We start from the raw sequence: 19,832 nt of genomic DNA on the forward strand, positions 1-19,832 counted from the left end.
AAATGTAAAAAGCAGCTTAAACATGGTCCAGGAAGTTTTTTTAATTTTTTTATAATATCAGCTTCATCCAAATAAATAAGTTCACCCGGAGTGCAGGCCTGGTACAGATGGCAGATTGAAAAGGGCAGCTGGATATAGGCCTACAGTAAAACCACTGCACTGATCATGACTGTAAGACTGTGACCGAGCAAATCAGACCGAGTCACTGTAACGAAGAAAGCATTAGGTGCATTAGCCACATAAATGTAATAATATGACAGAACTTGTTATTATGTATATGAAGAGTTCAGATGCAAAAGCCTCTAAGTGCCATCTGATTTCTTCTAGAATTATCATTTTTTATGTTCAGTAATTTCCTATTAATTGTCATTTAAGTGAAATTGCTGAAATTAAACATACGAGCTTGATAAAAATGATCATTATAGAAGAACATTTCAGATGGCACTTAGAGGCTTTTGCATCTGAACTCTTCATATATATATATATATATATATATATAGGAGAGATGTGGGCTAGTTGAGACACTTTCAGACACAAAACCTATCAAGAAAGATTATTTTCACCATTACAGGAAAATGGGATCTTGCCATTAATTAGGCTACTAAATGTTGACCTTCATATAGGCCCAGTTGACCTTTGCATGAATATCACATGTAAATCTCACAATACATTTCTCAGAACAGGGGTTACCATCTAGCCACCCACCAAACTATAGATGCAAACCAAATATTCTACTGAAAACTGTCATCATTTGCCAAACCTGTATTGCTTTCTTTCCTCTGTGAAACACAAAAAATATTCAAATACTTTCAAATGGACAAAAACACAGGCATTTTACAAAATATGGTCTTTTGTGTTCCACTGTTGAAAAAAGTGAGCAAATGATTGATGACAAAATGTTTAGTTTTGGGTGAACTAACCTATTCCAACAAAGCGTTCAAATTTGTGTAACTGGACTTTTAAGACAAAAACCTCCTAGTTACGGCCCATTCCAGACAAATGTGACCACTAACTCACCTTCAATTATACAGTGCTTTATGCAATACAGATCGTTTCAAATCAGCTTTACAGTGATGACATGGAAAATGATGCATTTCGGCTGTTGTTCAGCTAAAGTCAGTTCAGTGTTGATTCAGTTCCGATTATTAAATTAGTTCATTTCATCTATAAAGCAGTTCTGCAAAAAATGATGTAAGTTTAGTTCTCGTACAGTTGCATCAGTACAGTCAGATCAATAATATTGTTGAATATTAAATGTCCCAGAGCCAGAGGCGACAGTGGCAAAGAACCCAGACTCCATCAGGTGACTACTGTAAGTCCTGTGGTCTCCCACACTTTCCCTAGTTATTTGTTCCAAACGTCTGTAATCTGTATTATAAGGCCCAGCAGTGAGGCACTTTAACATAATGCCCCCTCCCCTGTAGAGTTAAAGTCCTACTACCCACAACTGCGTCACACAGCAGCAACATGCGCCCTTATGAGTGAGCTCGTGGTAATAGCACTGCACTAATATGTGAGCACATCATCTGCCGCTACACGCAGTACGCACTACACACTACACACACGCACTAGATCTGTTCCACAGGTACAGAAGATGGACGTGAAGGATCAAGGCGCACAAATGGAGCCTCTGCTGCCCGCGGTAAGACCAGCGAATCTCTGATCGTATGTTGTGATTGAGTGGATGTGTGACATAGACGGAATAGATGGCTTGCGTTTGCTGCTCGTGAGAGTTTTGCGCATCTGCAGTCTGAAGGCGTCACGCGTGTTTCTCTGCATTGCATGTTGCAGATCAGGACGGATTTTTTATTAACGCGCGAGGGTCTGTGCGCCACAGGTTCTCATCGTAGATATTAACATAAATGTGTATTTTTTCCAAGACGTCTGGACAGGATGATTATCTTGATAAGAAAGTTGATTTGTACCAGGAGTGAATTTGAGCAAACTCGCATATGGGAAAAAATATATATAACATCTGCAGAAAGACATGATATTGTATAAAGAAAATTAAGCCTAAGTGCTTTTTTTTTTTTTTTTTTCATGATAATTAAGAATACTTGTCATGACTTGAAAAATGAATTAGCCTTATATTTAAACTACAAAGTATCTATACATCACACTCATTTGTTAATTTGGTAACACTTTATTTTACAGTGTCCTTGTTACATATGTTACATGTTACCATAGTAATAACAGTAAATTATGCATAATTACATGCAACTAACCCTCAACCAAATCCTAATCCTAACCCTAACCCTATAGTAACTACATGTAGTTAATTATTATTACTCAGTACTTAAATATATAATTACACTGTAACAATGACACCTTAAAATAAAGTGTAACCGTTAATTTTGATCATTTTATTACACTCGGTTATTGCAGTAACTTTGTCATACAGTAGAACTATTGCTGTATTACAGTAATGAGAATCTATGAAATCATCATAATGTCATGTCATTTTTAATGGTCCTAAAATAGGATTAATTATCCAAAATATTATTTCTTTATTGAGTAATACTTTTATAGCGTCCTTGTTAGATGTGTTACATGTAGTTACTATAGTAATAACTAGCCTATAAATTATGCATATTTACATGCAACTAACCCTAAAACAAACCTAACTCTATAGTTAATTATTATTACTCAGTACTTAAATGTATAATTATAATGTCACCTTTATTTCGACTGCGCTTTATACAATACAGATTGTTTCAAAGCAGCTTTACAGCAATAAACAGAATCAAGGATGTAAAAATCAAATATGAGACGAATTCAAATTCTGCTGTAAAGCTCTAAACAGACAATAGTGTCATTATTCAGCTCAATTCAGTTCAGTGTTGATTCAGTTCAGTTCAGTTCAATAACTGTAAAACTATTATGAAACAAGTTCAATTCTGCTGTAAAGCAGCTCTACTGAAGACAATAGTGTCATTATGTTGATTCAGTTTAGTTCAATAACTGTGTAAAGTTCATCAGTGAAAGCGCTATAAGCAAGCTAGTGTCTTTATTTAGCTCGTTTCATGTCTTCTCAGTATATATTGCAGTAGATGATAGTCTGTGTTTAATCCAGGGTCTAATGATTTCATCAGAGAGCAGTTTCGACAGCTGTTAGTGGCATTTTCATTTACAAATCAGATGAGAGCCACTGTGACTGGAGATTATCTGTGACACTGGGGCAATAGATCAGGCAGTGAGGGATCACATGATCTATAGGGTTTTAATGAACATTCAGTTACATATCAAATATTGGATAAAAACAGCTCAAGTGCAGTGACGTCATGAAGTCATTTAACAGATGCTTTGTAATGATTCTCAACTGGTTTTGCTTCAGGACTCAGTTGGACATCTAGTGGTGACCCAAAATGTTCTTAAGATCAAACATTGATATTTATATTCATTTAAAGGGAGAGTTCACCTAAAATTTACTTACTCACCCCCAAGTTGTTCCAAACCTGTATGAGTTTCTTTCTTCTGTTGAACACAAAAGATGATATTTTAAATAATGTTGGTAATCAAACAGTTGATGGTAACCATTGACTTCCATAGTAGGGGAAAAAATACTTTGGAAGTCAATGGCTACCGTCAACTGTCTGGTTACCAGCATTCTTCAAAATATCTTATTTTGTGTTCAACATGAGAAAGTGAGTAAGTAATAACAATTTTTATTTTTGGGTGAACTATCCCTTTAATATAGAGACCCACCACCAGTCGAGGACCACTCATCTAGATTGTAAGATCACCGCTTCTCAGATATAAATGGGGCAGATGTGCATATCTAAATGTAGAACATCAAAACATTATTCCTCTCTAGTTTCTGGGTTGACAAACGCTGCAATCTTGACATTAACAGCCCCGATCTTTGCTCATAAAGCTGTGCTGTACCTCATGCTGGCTGAAGTCTCAGACAGGCCTAGTTTGATCGAGCTTGGAGCTCATTTGCACTTGTCCAGCTGCAGAGGACTCTATTTTTGTTTGACGTGACGAATGGCAGTCCAAGCTTGGCTGTGGTTCATTTCTAAGAAGGGTTGGCGACTGAGTGAGCCTGATAAGTTTATGAAGATATATTTCAGGAAATATCATTTAAATTACATAATGCAATGTAAATGCGATAAAAATCAGACCATTAAAGTGCAAAATACACGGAAGAGAATACACTAAGGCCTCTAAATGATCAACATGATCAAAAACCTGTTGCACAATCTACTACTACATGTCTTCTGTCGTCTGGTTAATAGTTCATGCTTTTTAGCAAGTAAAAGGGTTTTAGTGTAAGTGTAAAATCTTCCATCTTCAGCTCGTGGTTCATGTGTTTTTGCGTTGTGAAATCTTTAATGATTTTTATAAAGTAACCAGAAGAATAATTTCAGATTTTTCAGTAATATTTCAAGATGAACACTTTTTTAGAAAAAATTTGTTAAAATGTGATTTTTGAGGAAGGTTTATTTGTTCATCTCTCAATCATTGTTGTATTGCATTGCATTATATGTTTTATATGAAAAAAGCATTTAAAAATCATCTTACTAAGATGCATTATGATATAGATTGTGACCGCTGATATTTATATGCATTTTGCTATACTGTTATAAAGATCTTATTGATTTAAATTACATGCAATAGGAATTTCATCTCACTTTTTGGCCTTGTCAATTTTAGCTTCTGCACAAAATATTATATTTTTGCTCAGTTTGGGCCTCTGAATAAAATTGAGGTGTTTTTTTTTCTGTTTGAGTATGAGCTCCATATTCTCACTATATCATCCTAAATGAGACATAAAAGCCTCAGCAAAAACTCAACTCATCCAGAGGTATAGTAAACTTGTTTTTTTCTTTCGGACTATTATTTCATATGCCAGGCTTTACAGGGTCAAAGTTAGTATACTATTATATGTTGCTAAAGATTTAGAAAATGTTGAAATTGGATTCAAAGTCCCTTTTAGACCAAACCCTGAGCCGCTGAGTGTATTTGTGTGTGCTGGAGACTTGTACATGCTGTACAAGTGAAATGTAGAAAGTGTATGTTTAATCATTCATGCAAGCAACTCTAATCACTTTGGAACAAATCACATTATTCATCCAGTGTTGGCAGAAAAGGAGCTTTTGAATGACCCTTAAAACAGTTCTGAGCAGGTTAGTGGTTTAAAGCACTTTAGCACACGTTTAATTAGGGATATCTGAGGTATCAGAGTTGTTTGTTGGATGCTTTGTCACCTCATTCTCAGCACAAATGATTAAGGGTCAGTGATGTGATGCTAAGTCTGTTTAGAGCTATTTCTATCATGACAACTCTCTGAGTGTTTGGGTAGTGGATATGACAATGTTGATTGAACAGATCTGCTACGCTGCTGCTGTTGGTTATTGTTGCTGCAAGTACTGCTTGCTACTGCCAATACATACGTGACATATAGCATACGTGAATTACCCATAGTAGATCTGTACAGGTGGAGCTGGGGAAGGTGGAGGGTTTCTGAAAGCGTGCTGTAAACTGCTACGGCAAATGCTGACCAAGTATTTGAAGGTTGAGCAGGCCGTAGTTCAATTAGGATATTTAAGTAGCTTCTATAAACGTGCCTTAGAAAAAAACTGAACTGCTGTGCATCTTGAGACAAAACAATGGCATATATTAGTGCAATTTGCTTTTAGTTAAAACAGCTTAAACATGCATTTTAGTCTGGGACCGGGGGATAGTGACATTATGTTTTAGTATAGGTTGCAGTACGATAGTCTGTGTTTAATCCAGGATCTAATGATTTCATCAGAGAGCAGTTTCGACAGCTGTTAGTGGCATTTTAATTTACAAATTAGATGAGAGCCACTGTGACTGGAGATTATCTGTGACACTGGGGCAATAGATCAGGCAGTGAGAGATCACATGATCTATAGGGTTTTAATGACCATTCAGTTACATATCAAATATTGGATAAAAACAGCTCAAGTGCAATGGTGTCAAATGTTTTTAACAGATGCTTTGTAATGATTCTCAACTGGTTTTGCTTCAGGACTCAGTTGGACATCTAGTGGTGACCCAAAATGTTCTTGAAGTCCCCCTGTAGTCAATAATTTTATCCTTAAAAACTCATCTTTTATCACCAAAATGAGATATCTAAGCATTTTTTCTTTGAAAAAAAAAAAAAATGTCGTCATGCCTTAAAGCTACACTGTGTAATTTTTTAAGTTGATTCTTAGCAAAAAACACTTTGTTCTTTCAAAATGATATGTGCTCATTAATGTGTAATTACTTCTACCAACTAATCAAGTATTCTCGTAAGCATAGAATCTGCCATTTAGAATACATACGAGCGAGTCGCTCGAATGGCGGCAGCCATGTTGCGCCTCCATCTTGAAAATACATTAGCCAAAGAGGGACATACCTGGAAATTCAAGCTTCGCCTTTCGCGTTTTTACACTCAGTGGCACCGTGACGAATGCGAGGGGGAGATTACTCGCGACTGCCGGCAGATTTGAAATAATACGGCCACCGTAGGAGTTAAAAATGGGAGGGGCTAGAAAGTAATATTCAGTTGGTAGTCATAAACAATTTCACCACTAGATGGGAGAAAATCCTACACAGTGTAGCTTTAAAATAGCTTGAATGTAACTCTACACCCTTGCCTCATTTAGTATGTACGTGGTTCTATGAATATGCAAATGAGCCCTGCCTCCACTCACAGCAGCTCAGAGATCCACTCGTTGACAATCACGCGCTGACCTGATTGGTTAGAAGGTAGTTTGTGATGTCAGAAACACCAGTGTTTTTGAAACATACCCTGCGTCTCAATGTTATACTATCCATACTAAACAGTATGTGAGATTAAAATAAGTGTGTCCCAAAGCATAGTATGTTGAAAAGAGTATGTCAAAAGTCCACAGATGGTGTACTATTTCCGTTGGATTGTTGAAGTGTGGATCGGTGCTGCTCACTATAACAGCTAAAATTGCCCACAACCCATAGCGGTTTGGAGGAGAAACTACAGACACAAGTAAAAAGTGTTAATAAAACTACAAAACATGGTGGATATGCGCGACCGACGGTGAGAGGTTTAGATAAAAGGGTTTAAGTGACTAATCAAAGTTTAACCTGATAAAAAATATATTTTATTTAATGTCATCCCTGTTATATTTCACCTGCAATTACAATGTGGACTTGTATAAAGATCCTTTTGGCCATTCACTTTTAAATGCATCATTATGCATTAATATAAGCAGAGTTCTCCGCATGAAAGACCGCAGATCAACATGCTGCTACATTTCTCTCCGATACGGTACGAAATGAAATGAAATGAAACGTGGAGGATTTTAAGATGATTGGCAGGATGCGACAGAGTTCAACCGTTAAAGACGCAATTGTATGATATGATACTAGTATGTCCCAAAGCTTGTGTACTCTTTTGCTACACACTCAAAAGTATCAAAAACGAGATTTAAATAAGAAGCAGAAAACAATGGTGTTTGAGACTCACTGTATGTCATGTCCATGTACTGAACTCTTGTTATTTAACTATGCCAAGATAAATTCAATTTCAAATTCTAGGGCACCTTTAAAGAAAAAAAGGTCTCACTAAAAGACTGAAATTCTGTGAAGTAGTCTGTCATAATTGTGTGTTAAGGTCAGCGACTTTCTTTAAAATATCATATATTTTGACCTTTTTCTGTCGTGGCAAGGATAGTTCTGATAATACGTTAGAGTAATGATATTCATGATTTAAAAAGGACATGATATTTGTACAAAAAAGAAAAAAACTTTTGATAAAGATGTGTAGACATCTATCTATATTTTATTATTGAATGGTTACACTAAATATATGACGCTTGCATTTTGAAGTAGACATGTCTAAACTCAGCACACATGATGTTGTCTGGTATCACAGGACAATATAATGATGGCTTTTTCAAAGCTCTCTGCTAAGACAAAGCTAAGCTTTATTATTCAGATTACACTGAAAAACATTTTCCGCTCAGCGTGAGTCAAAGCTGCTTATTATTGCTTAATGGAAAATAAACAGTGAGCTGTGCAGAGACTTACATTGATAGCGATTGTCAATGAACCAGGTAAATGTGCTTTCAAGACGGTGATAGATGAGAGCCAATTATGTGTATTGTTTGGACTAATCTGTCTAGAGCTTGTAATCTCGATATGAATTCAGTGAATGTACTGATATGCATCAGAACAAAAATATGCTCTAAGTCTTCTCCCTCTGTTTTTGGATAATCCACTAGAGATGCTCATGTAATGGCCTTTAGCAGAGATTAAGCATGTATGGAAGGCTTCTGAGATTGTTTTAAAACTAATTGGTGCTTTTTGGATATCCAGGATTATTGTGTTTGAGAGGCAAGATATCCTGGTACCTCCTCCTTTTCGGGTGTAAAATTAGACCCAGAAGAAATCCGCTCAATGCCGTCTAAAACACCAGATGTGGTCAGGTTTAGTGACTGTAAAGGTACAACAGTAGCTACAACAGAGTCATTGTGTTTATATGAACCCTAAATGATTCACATGATTTTTTATTTATGTGTTGCATGCATTCCGAACAAAAAACTGCCTTGATGACATGTACAGTGTAAAAAAAAATCGGTTAAATTTACGGTAAAATTTACCGTAAAAAATACGGTAGCAACATTTTAGATTTTACAGACTTTACTTAAATTTACAGTAATAAACCGTATTTATTTATCTGATATAATGTTAATTTACTGACCTATTGAAGTATTTATATCTGTTTTGTACCATAGTAATACACTGACAACCACCAATCACAGTGGAGATGAAAATCACATGATGAATTAAAGCTCATCACAAGCAGCTCTTTCACAAGAAAGTTAATACTAATATATAGAATGTCATTCATAGAAACACTAAACACCATCATGGTAACACACGTGAAATTAAAAAATGCAATAAACATTAATTTAACAACATTAAATGTAACATAAAACCCTAATGTCATAACTGATTAGAAAAAACTAAGAAAACTATGAAGAAACATAGTTATTTCAACAAAAATACATCAAATGTGAAGTGTCACGCAGGGAATTGTGGTAATGTCATTTTTTTTTTTTTTTAAATGTAAATTATACAATGACTTGTTCTTTTTCACTTCCAAAAACTAAATTTAATGGTATTTTACAGTAAAATTACATTAAATGTACCATTAGATCCATCACAGTTGTTTACCGTATATAGTAAGGAAACTTTCTCTTAACCAATAAACAGTTTTTCACTGTAGCATTTTTACAGTGTTTTACCGTTAAAATCACGATAATTTTTTACAGTGTATAAAAAGAAAGCTGATATTTGTGTCAGAAAATGTTTTTTAGCAAATATTCAGTCTCATTCACTGACCAGTTCATAAGACATGAGACCTAAATAATCAGAAGCATGCTTTATGACGCAAAACATATGTAAACATATACGCATCATGGCACTATTTTGAATCCTATTGAGAAAATAGTCAGATTCAAGCATTTACATGCTTAATTCTTTCCTGTTGATCGGATTATTTCAGGTCTACACAATCCGATCGAAATTTCATTCAGATCGAGCTCAGTCGGATCGATTGAGGGTTTTAAATGAAGGGTTTTCAGTCTGATTTAGCAATCAGTCCAATTATTTGAGTGCATGTAAATGTAGTTTGTGTGTGTCTTCAGTGATTGCTTTCAGTACACAGTTATCATATATACAGTATATGTTTGAATGCTCAAACATATGGTGTCAATTTAATATGCTTTTGTTTAGCACAGTTTAGGTGCAATGAACTCATGCAAGCTGAATTTAATTAAATGAATAATGTGCATCAGTGTGACTTGGAGTGAAACTCCAGCTCTTTCAGATTTTGAAATGCTTTTGACAGATGTCAGTAGTGTTCGCCTCTCATTTGCATACAGTTCAGAATTATGCAACTTTTTGACTCTCACCACTTGCTCTGCTGTCAATCCCGCAATTCTGAGCCTGTGACTAATGTCCCTTAAGACTGAACTGAAAACACCAGCTTAGCTCCGCTCACCAGTTGACAAGAACTGTCAGATCACAATAGTTTTAAGTGTACTGTAACTTAAAGAGGTGGTAATGCCCTTTTCACAAGATGTAAAATAAGTCTCTGATGTCCCCAGAGTGTGTGTGTGAAGTTTTAGCTCAAAATACCCCACAGATATTTTTATATAGCATGTTAAAATTGTCACTTTTTGAGAGTGAGCAACAGGACATTTCTGAATGGTTAGTTGATGAATTTATGTATCTTATATGTAGTTATCTTCTAGTCATTGATTAGCATATTCTGTCTTGATAATCTATAAATCGTGTTCAGGGGGCGGGGTTTATGTAAATTCTAGGGTTGGTGATGTCACTAACCCGGGAGGAATGTGGTGTAGTCTCTACCAGCCGTTTGTTGTAGTCCTTAAAAAGCGATTTCTTTAAAAGCAAATATCTCCCTTTGCTTTGAACTTTGAGCGTTGTAACTTTGCAGATGTTGTTTATGCTCAAACAGCAACATTACACACTAACTAAAGTTAGAAAAGTGAAATCATAATCAACCACCCCTTTAATGTTGAGCAAGAATTGAATGGGTTATATCCCAAAAACAAACCCTCAGGCTAGCATATTACTGTGTGTTTCATGAAAATAATTATAGGGGAAAAAATGATGCATAGTAGGACTTTTAATGATTAATGATGATTAATCGAAACAAAACAAAAATCGTGAAATGGCTTAGTGTGATTCTCAATCACAAAAGCTGTGATTTAACTGAATGAATATAAGCGCTGCATGTTTCAGAGATATTCCCTGTGTTCATACACTTGAGCAGTGTGTGCGTTTGAGTGTATGTGTGTGTGTGTGTGTGTGTGTGTGTGTGTGTGTGTGTGTGTGTGTGTGTTTGAGTGTGTGTGTGTTTGAGTGTGTTTGAGTGTGTGTGTGTTTGAGTGTGTGTGTGTGTGTGTGTGTGTGTGTGTGTGTGTTTGAGTGTGTGTGTGTGTGTGTGTGTTTGAGTGTGTGTCTGTGTGTGTGTGTTTGAGTGTGTGTGTATGTGTGTGTTTGTGTGTGTGTGTGTGTGTGTGTGTGTGTGTTTGAGTGAGTGTGTGTTTGTGTATGTGTGTGTGTGTGTGTGTGTGTGTGTGTGTGTGTGTGTGTGTGTGTGTGTGTGTTTGTGTGTGTTTGTGTGTGTGTGTGTGTTTGTGTGTGTGTTTGTGTGTGTGTGTGTGTGTGTGTGTGTGTTTGAGTGTGTGTGTGTGTGTGTGTGTGTTTGAGTGTGTGTGTGTTTGAGTGAGTGTGTGTGTGTGTGTGTGTGTGTGTGTGTGTTTGAGTGTGTGTGTGTGTTTGAGTGTGTGTGTATGTGTGTGTTTGTGTTTGTTTGTGTGTGTGTGTGTGTGTGTGTGTTTGAGTGAGTGAGTGTGTGTTTGTGTGTGTGTGTGTGTGTGTGTGTGTGTGTGTGTGTTTGAGTGTGTGTGTGTGTGTGTGTGTGTGTGTGTGTGTGTGAGTGTGTGTGTTTGTGTGTGTTTGTGTGTGTGTTTGAGTGAGTGTGTGTTTGTATGTGTGTGTGTGTTTGTATGTATGTGTGTGTGTGTGTGTGTGTGTGTGTGTGTGTGTGTGTGTGTGTACAAACAAGCACAGCAAACCTGAATATTTAATAAAAATCACATTTTAAAGGCACTGTAAATATCACGATATATTTATAGCACAAAGTAGAACATTATGAAGCAGTTGAGATGGTTTGCTAAATGTGTGTGAATGCTGCGTGCTAATTCATGAAGAGTTAGTAATTAGTGTATTTAATCTGTAAATATTTGTATTTTGCAGGCGGTCACCTCTCCGAGAAGACAAAGTGTGGTGAGTAGAAATGTTTAATAGACTTCATATTTTCAGATGGTTGATATAATGCCACAATCGTGTCTCACACCGTACTGGATCATACGTGGATGGATTGGATTGAATTGACAAAGAAACTGCCAATATATTTTGATTTGATGGTCCTGGAATGCTTTTCTAAATTCTGTCAGCATAAATTATTTGTCATTTCTGGAAAAGACAGATGCATGATCGGGGAAAGACAATTCACTGCCATCAAAATATATATATAAAAAAAGAGTACGGTATGCTTGATCTCCTCGTGCAGTTTCTGTGTTTTTCTCAGTGTGTGGCTTATGCATTCAGGCAGAACTGTAGTGTCTATAGATACCAACAGGTCACAGATGTTATAAATCTGTCATCTTTCAAATGACACTGCTCACCACATGCTCATTTTAGTCAGAAAAGACCTTGAAACGTCAGCAGTGCCACAATGCGCAGTTACAGTAATCTAGCTGCGTATCAGAGATTTACATCACATAAACCGCAGCATTAATGCATGTTTTCAAATCTTTCTCCTCTGATCTTACAATGCAGCATTATTAGATGAGCTGCACTGGCTTCTTTTGGGAGGATTTTCATTAAATGAATCATTTATGTATTGTTTTGGGAGATAACACATTTTTAGGAGAGAAAAATCCCTCTGAGCAGCAGCAAAAGGTCGAACCGAATCTGAGAGCTTTTGATCTGCTTCTATATTTGCTCTGAATCTGTGTTACACAAGCTCACGCCTGCACTGATGTCAGACAGGAGCAGGAAAAGGTGAAGGATTGCTTTTTATGCAGGATAGGATGATCATTTGAAAAATTGTGTTTTCCAGACCTGGGACAGCCAGTCGAAATACATCGATTTGTCGATTTGGATTTAAAAAAAGCATCTGCCAAGTGCATAAAAATGTAAATATTTTCAGTAGTTCTGTTCATAAACCATGTTCTGTCATCAGCTCCAAACCCAAACCCATCAGTCTGTAGATATTTTCAATAAAATCTGAGAGATTTCTGTCCCTCCAATAAACATCTCTTAAACATCAAATCTGACGTTTCAACATGTTCAGAACCTTCACTTGTGTTCTGAAGATGAACAGACATTAGGGTTAGTAAATGATGACAGAAAACACTTCTGCACACTACTGTTAGAAAAAAAAAGCATATTGTAAAGAAATAATTTTCTTTAAAGTTTATTATCCCATACACACACACACACACATGCATACACGCACACATTCTTGTACATCTATCTTTATGAGGACATTCATTGACACAATGCAATCTCTAGCCGCTTACCCTAACCTTACCCATCACAACTAAGTGCCTAACCCGAACCCTGACCCTAAACCGACCCCTCATTATAACCTTATCCCTAAAACCAAGTCTTGACCCTCAAACAGGCCTTTAAAAGGCTCTCAGAAAGTGAGGACCGGCCAAAATGTCCTCACTTTACTCTCTTTGTCCTCACTCCAATGGTCTAACACTCAAACTGGTCCTCACAAAGATAGCTGTACAAGTACACACACACACACGCGTTGTTTTTTTGGTTTTTAACAATGGTTTTTAACCTGTACAAACTGTATATCCTCCTCCCTTACACTAACCCCACCCCTAAACCTGCCCATCACACAAAACTTTATGCATTTTTACATTTTTAAAAAACTTTAATTACTTTATTTTTTACACCACATTTAGAAATGAGGACGTCCTTAAAGAGAGGTTTTTGGAGATTTTGTCAGGTTTTGGTCAGGGTACAAATCTGTCCCCAAAATATAGTTAAGTAGGTACACACACACACACACACACACACACACACACACACACACACACACTCACACACGCATATATTGTTTTCTTTTTTCTTTTTGCAGGCTGTTAAGATTGTGAAATAGACTCATATTTCTCCTCTCTGTTGTCCGTGACGTCACAGCTCAGGATAGACATCAGTATCAGGTATCAGTATTTTCATGATGTTGTGTTTCTCTGGCTCTAGATTGATCAGTCTGACTCTGATTAGTCATATCTTCGGCTGAAGTGATTGGCTCAACTAGTTGGCCACACGCCAGCCAAGAACTGCCACTGAGGAGAATGGAAATGCCAACAGATAGTTTTCTCCTGGTCTGTTAGACCTCCTTGGTGAGAACCGTGAGTGTAAAGAGAGAGAGAGAGAGCAAGGTCAGGCTTCTTCTGACAGGTCAGCAGTTTATTCCCAGCATGCCTCTGGGGAGGAGGCGGGCAGTGGATGAGAAGCAGTTCCTCCCTGTGAGAGAGAGAGACAGAGCAAGATAACCACAGTGTAAGTTTGCATGCGAGAGACGGTGCTGCTGATGTCCCTGCTGTAATCGCTGGAGTAAGCTGTGTGTGTGTGTGTGTGTGTGTGTGCATGCGCTGAAGTTGGAGATCAGTTGCAGTGCATGCTGCATGAGGAAAAGAAAGACCAGGGATATGCAGAATTTGGACCTTTACAGCCGACTGGACTCTCAGGTATGACCGGGATGCTTGTTTTACTGTAGTTCAGCATCTTCTGCATGCAAAAGTTCTAGGATTTAGTAAATAAGTGGCTTTGGTTCTGTTATTGAAGTGATATTGTCAGGTAATATGCATTAAGCATACACTTTAGAGTGTTAAAACTGCTTTATTTATTGTGTGCATCTGCACTGTTGACAGTGTGCAGTAGTGCACTAGAGAGTTGTGTGTGTGTGTAATGCAGCAGTGTTTTCTGCAGGCTGAATGTCATTGATCAGAGGGTTAGTGGTGTAAAGGAGGGGCGCTGAAAGCCTGTCATTACAGTAAGAAGCAGGTTAGCGTTCTGCAGATGACCTCCCATTAATCCAGCACACATCTCTGACACTTCATCCCTCGCTTTCTTTCTAGGACCAGTTTAATGGATGTGATTAATAGTTGCTTCACATTCTCAATTGTAAAGACACACTTGATCCTACCTAGACAACCTTATAATGCATTATAGGTGTGTTCTGGACGTGCTCCAAAATGTCCTAAACCTAAAAATCCTACTGAATCATATTTGATACACAAAGGCCTCTGAATGATCAACATGATCATAACTTTGCTGGTAAACTGTTGCACACAATCTACTACAAGCCTTCTGTCGTCTGATCGATAGTTTATACTTTTTTTTAGCAAGTAAAAGGCTTTTAGTATAAGTGTAAAATCTTCCATCTTCAGTTCGTGGTTCACGTGTCTTTATGCTGTGAATGATTTTTATAAAGCAAATGTAAGAATAGCTTTTATATTGTTAGTAATATTTCAAGATGACCACTCACGGGACTGAAGCAACGTAGGTTTACTTGATTTTCCATACATTATTTTTTGAGGAAGGTTTATCTGTCAATCATTATTATATTGCATTGCAGTATATGTTTTAAAACGACAGAGCTTTGATAATAGAACCAAGCATTTAAATATCATCTTACTTAGACATTATTGGCAGATGATGACAACTGATATTTATATGAATTTTGTGAATGTAACTGCTATACTGTTATGAAGATCTCATTGATTTACATTACAGCAATCAGAATTTCATCTCACTTTGGCCATATAAGTGTCAGTAAGTGCACCAAATTGCACATTTTTGCTCAGTTTGAGCCTCTGAAACAAACTGAGGTGTTTTTTCTTCAAAGTATGAGCTCCATATTCTCACTATATCATACTTTATGAGCCATAAAAGCCTAATGTATCAAATATGATACTCAACAAAAAAACACATATGCATGTTTTTTCTGCCTTTATTTTATATGTCAGGCTTTACAAGCTTAAGAAACCTTCTTTTGGCTAATTTCTAAGGCAGCATCACATGCTTTGATGAAACAATCCCACAATGCACTGCAAAATAAAAAAGTCCTTCTTAGATGGCAAATTAAGCCAAGAGCAGTGAGTGATTTTCTCTTTGTCTTTTGTTCATGACCCCAGTTATTGCAAGCTGTTGCGATATGCATAACGCGATATATACATTTGCGATATTTCGATAATTTCGATATATTATCTCAAAGCTTGTCGCAATGCATTGTGGTTCATGAAGAGCAGGATGGATGACGGTGATCAGTTGAAAGCAAGGCAGCTTTTGGAACAGAAGGTTTTGTCAACTCTTGACTGTGTATCTCATGTCAAACAGCTATTTAAGTATTATATGCATATTCACCGAATTAATTAATTAATAATTGATAGCGAGTTATACAACTACTGCAAGTATATCCAACCACCTGCATACATACAGTACACTCACGTTATGCATTACATAACAAATGTGATTGTTTATAACATCGCAAAATTGTAATTATATTATCGCACAGCTCTATCTATAAAGTACCATACATATAGTATACTCGCATTAAACAAAATATACTATAGCAAATCTCAAAGCATGGAGATATTAAGGTATTATAAGCATCAACATTTCTGTAAAGCTGCTTTGAAACAATGTGTATTGTGAAAAGCGCAATAGAAATATATTTGATTTGACGTAGTAAAAGAGCTCATCTGTGGGCTGTTACAGCGTTTACTGCACTGAACGGCCCTGTATGGATTTGTTCTGCTGCAGCTGATGGTGATATTCGCCTCCATCTGCCACTTTCAGGATGCTCAATATGATTATCTGCTTCATCCAATTAAATCAATGCGAATCATCACGGGACGCTCGCTAATCTCTCGCCTCTCTGACTGACCTCATGCTGCTTTAAAGAGATACTTCACCCAGAAATGAAAAGTTGATAATTTACTCAGTTATGCATTCTTATTTTGTGGAACATGTTTTGAAGAATGTTGGGGACTAAACGACATTGGACCCCATTGACTTCCACTGTATGGACAAAAAAAAAAAAAAAATTGCTTTTATCAGATTGGACTATATTTTTAACCCATGATGCATTGCAGTTGCAGGCACCTGTGTCCTTTATTCAGGGCATTTATTGTCTATATTGGCTACGTTTTATGTAGTCGCTTTGGATAAAAGCTTCTGCTAAATGAATACATGTAAATTTGATTGCATCATAGATGTGTTCCTAATAGCTAAAGGGATAATTCACCTAATAAATTGCAATGGCAATCACCCTCAGTTTGTTCCAAACAAAAGAAGATATTTTGAAGAATATGGGTAAACAAACAGGGAAAAGAAAAATACTATGGAAGTCAATGGGGTCCATCAACTGTTTGGTAACAAACATCCTTCAAAATATATTTTGTGTTCAGCAGAAGAAAGAAATTCATACTTGTTTGGGACGACCTTCGGTAAATGATTACCGAATTTACATTTTTGAGTGAACTATCCCTTTAGAGCACAGATCGTCTAAGATTCAAAATGCCAAATTGTAACTCAAGATTGTATGCATCTATTGTGGAGAAGGTGATCCCATAATTCATTGCGATTCGGATTCATTGCAAAAATCTTTTTAAGATGGAGAACAAAATATGTTGATTATAGACATACTTTTTATTAATTCATTGCCAAAAAGGATCAATAGTACTTCACTCTATAGTTCAGTATAGTTAAAAGTAGAATATTTATCCAATATTTAGATGGACTGAGCATTTTTTTTAAACCATATTCTTAGAGTATTGAGCCATTATCAAAATCTAAGCTCCATTGAAATCATCTAAAATTTGATTGCTGAGTACGTAGGGTGATTCAGATCGGTCACTATGTTGTGTTTCTATAATATAATATAAACGTCCACCCTATAGAATGCCACTATAGGTCTCAGCATCCCAGCATGCTTTGGGACAGTAATAAAGTCTGTGCTGTGTTTTGGCAGGTCAGGGTTGCATGTTACTTGAAACTTTCCATATTCTGTGAGTTTATCCTTTCGCAAAGTTTAAGTGCACAAAAGACTAAGAGGATTTCATGTCAATTTGTGTCCATTTTTTTGTAAACAAGCATTAAAATTAAGCTGATTGCTCTCTGTTATTTGGGTGGGGGGAGGGAATCCAAAGTTCTTTTTCCTTTGGGCATTTCCACAAAAGCGAGATTATATTCAGGAATAATGGACCTGTATTCTGAGAAAACAGGAGCTGTAATTATTCAAGTGCTATTTTTCAGATTCGTCTGCTTGCTAAAATTATACCAAAGCAGTCTCTTTCAGCCAGCTGGAACCTCTCTGATCCGCAGGAGAATAGTGATGAGGAATAAGATGGTGACTTATCTTATCCTTCTGTTGCCAGACTCTTGATTATCTGTCTTCATCTGGCCAAGAACTGAAACGTCTGTCTGACCGACATGCTAACTGGGCAATCACAGATTCTTTCGCTTTTTCATGCAGTTTTGAACGCCTGGTATCTTGTGAGCATGACTTTGCAGCGCATCGATCTGAATGTTCAGGCATCCTGAAGGATTGGGTCAGTTACATGGAAACTGCACTGTTTATTGATCGGACAGGAAAGCACTTGGAACGGTCAGTCCATCTCAGGATGCAGAACATATAGAGCTGCTATATATAGCTGTCACACACAGGCCAGCTTTGCGAAACACCCACATTTTATTGCTCTTTAAAAGCTCAGGGGTAGTAAGAGTTTCTACTTTGTCTTAGACACACTTCCAATCAACAGTTTAGAGTCAGTAGTTTTTTTTTTGTTTTTTTTAAGAAAGAGCCCCATGCTATTTTAAAGGTTTCTTATTTTGTTGGGTCTAACAGGTTTACATCCAAGGTCAAAAAACACTTTTTTTCTCATAATGTGTGTGTGTGAGAGAGAGAGAGTGTGAGTGTGTGTGTGTGTGTACTTGTACAACTATCTTTGTGAGGACCAGTTTGAGTTTTAGACCATTGGAGTGAGGACAAAGAGAGTAAAGTGAGGACATTTTGGCCGGTCCTCACTTTCTGAGAGCCTTTAAAGGCCTGTTTGAGGGGCAGGACTTGGTTTTAGGGATAAGGTTATAATGAGGTTAAGGGTCGGTTTAGGGTCAGGGTTCGGGTTAGGCACTTAGTTGTGATGGGTAAGGTTAGGGTAAGCGGCTAGAGATTGCATTGTGTCAATGAATGCTTCTTGCTTCGGAGCCGAGCACTTCGATGCTGTGTACTGAAAGAAGAGTGTTACGAGAACGAGCAAGCTCTCAACGGGACCTCTCCAGTCTGGTGCGGGCGATACAGCGCGAATACATTGGTCGAATTCCACACCCGCGTCCAGACCTCTGGAAACTCCATGTCTGGTCCCTGGACGGGACGCTGAGGTTCTAGGTGACTTACCCCCAGAGGTACTTAACACCATCACTTCTGCGCCGTATACGAGACGTGCGTACGCCTTGAAGGGGAACCTGTTCGTCAAGTGGACCTAGAAAGACCCCGGAAGGTGTTCGATAGGGTCTGTGCTTTCCTTCTTGCAGCAAGGGCTGGAGCGAAGGCGGTCTCCCTCCACCCTCAAAGCACTTGCTGCCGCTATTTCAGCTTATCACGACCACATAGATGGCAAAACAGTGGGAAAGCACGACCTGGTCGTCAGGTTCCTTAGGGGGGCGAGCTTCTCTCCATGAAGACTTTGCTGCTGGTTGCACTGGCCTCTATCAAGAGGTTAGGGGACCTGCAGGCATTTTTGATTGACGAATCATGCCTAGAGTTCAGGCCGGGTGACAACCATGTTGTATTGAGACCCCGGCCTGGCTATGTGCCCAAGCTTCCTACCACTCCCTTCCGGGACCAGGTGGTGATCCTGCAAGCGCTGCCCCTGGAGGAGGCAGACCCAGCCCTGGCTTTGCTCTGTCCTGTCCGCGCTCTGCGACGTGGACAGTACGTGGACAGAACTCAAAGCCTCAGGACCTCAGACTAGTTCTTCGTCTGTTACGGAGGCCAGCAGAAGGGAAAGGCTGTCTCCAAGCAGAGGATGGCCCACTGGATAGTGAATGCTCAAGGCGTGCCCTGCCCGCTCAGGTTGCATGCTCACTCCACGAGAGGCGTTGCATTCTCCTGGGTGCTGACCATAGACTGTAAAAAAATATGGACGTAGTGTCCGTGACGTCACCCGTAGGTTTCTGAAGCCTAAAGTGGGCGTGGCCGACTGTCGCCA

At 37.9% G+C, this 19,832-nt stretch overlaps 1 protein-coding gene across 2 annotated transcripts in view; it reads left to right on the forward strand.

Annotated features, from left to right (window-relative positions):
- The first annotated feature begins 1,422 nt into the window (after positions 1–1,422).
- The window catches only part of slc4a10b (solute carrier family 4 member 10b), an 80,424-nt gene continuing 62,014 nt past the window's right edge, over positions 1,423–19,832 (forward strand). The window contains exons 1-2 of one of the 2 annotated variants that reach the window (XM_084420850.1): positions 1,423–1,642; positions 11,788–11,817. In XM_084420850.1, the coding sequence (XP_084276976.1) occupies positions 1,595–1,642; positions 11,788–11,817 (78 nt within the window). In that variant the 5' untranslated portion in view covers positions 1,423–1,594. Of the gene's footprint in view, positions 1,643–11,787; positions 11,818–14,092; positions 14,307–19,832 lie in introns of those variants that run through there. The other variant, XM_084420851.1, reaches the window with a different exon arrangement.

This window comes from Rutilus rutilus, assembly GCF_951802725.1.
Source record: "Rutilus rutilus genome assembly, chromosome: 10".
In the NCBI taxonomy this organism is placed as follows: Eukaryota; Metazoa; Chordata; class Actinopteri; order Cypriniformes; family Leuciscidae; genus Rutilus; species Rutilus rutilus.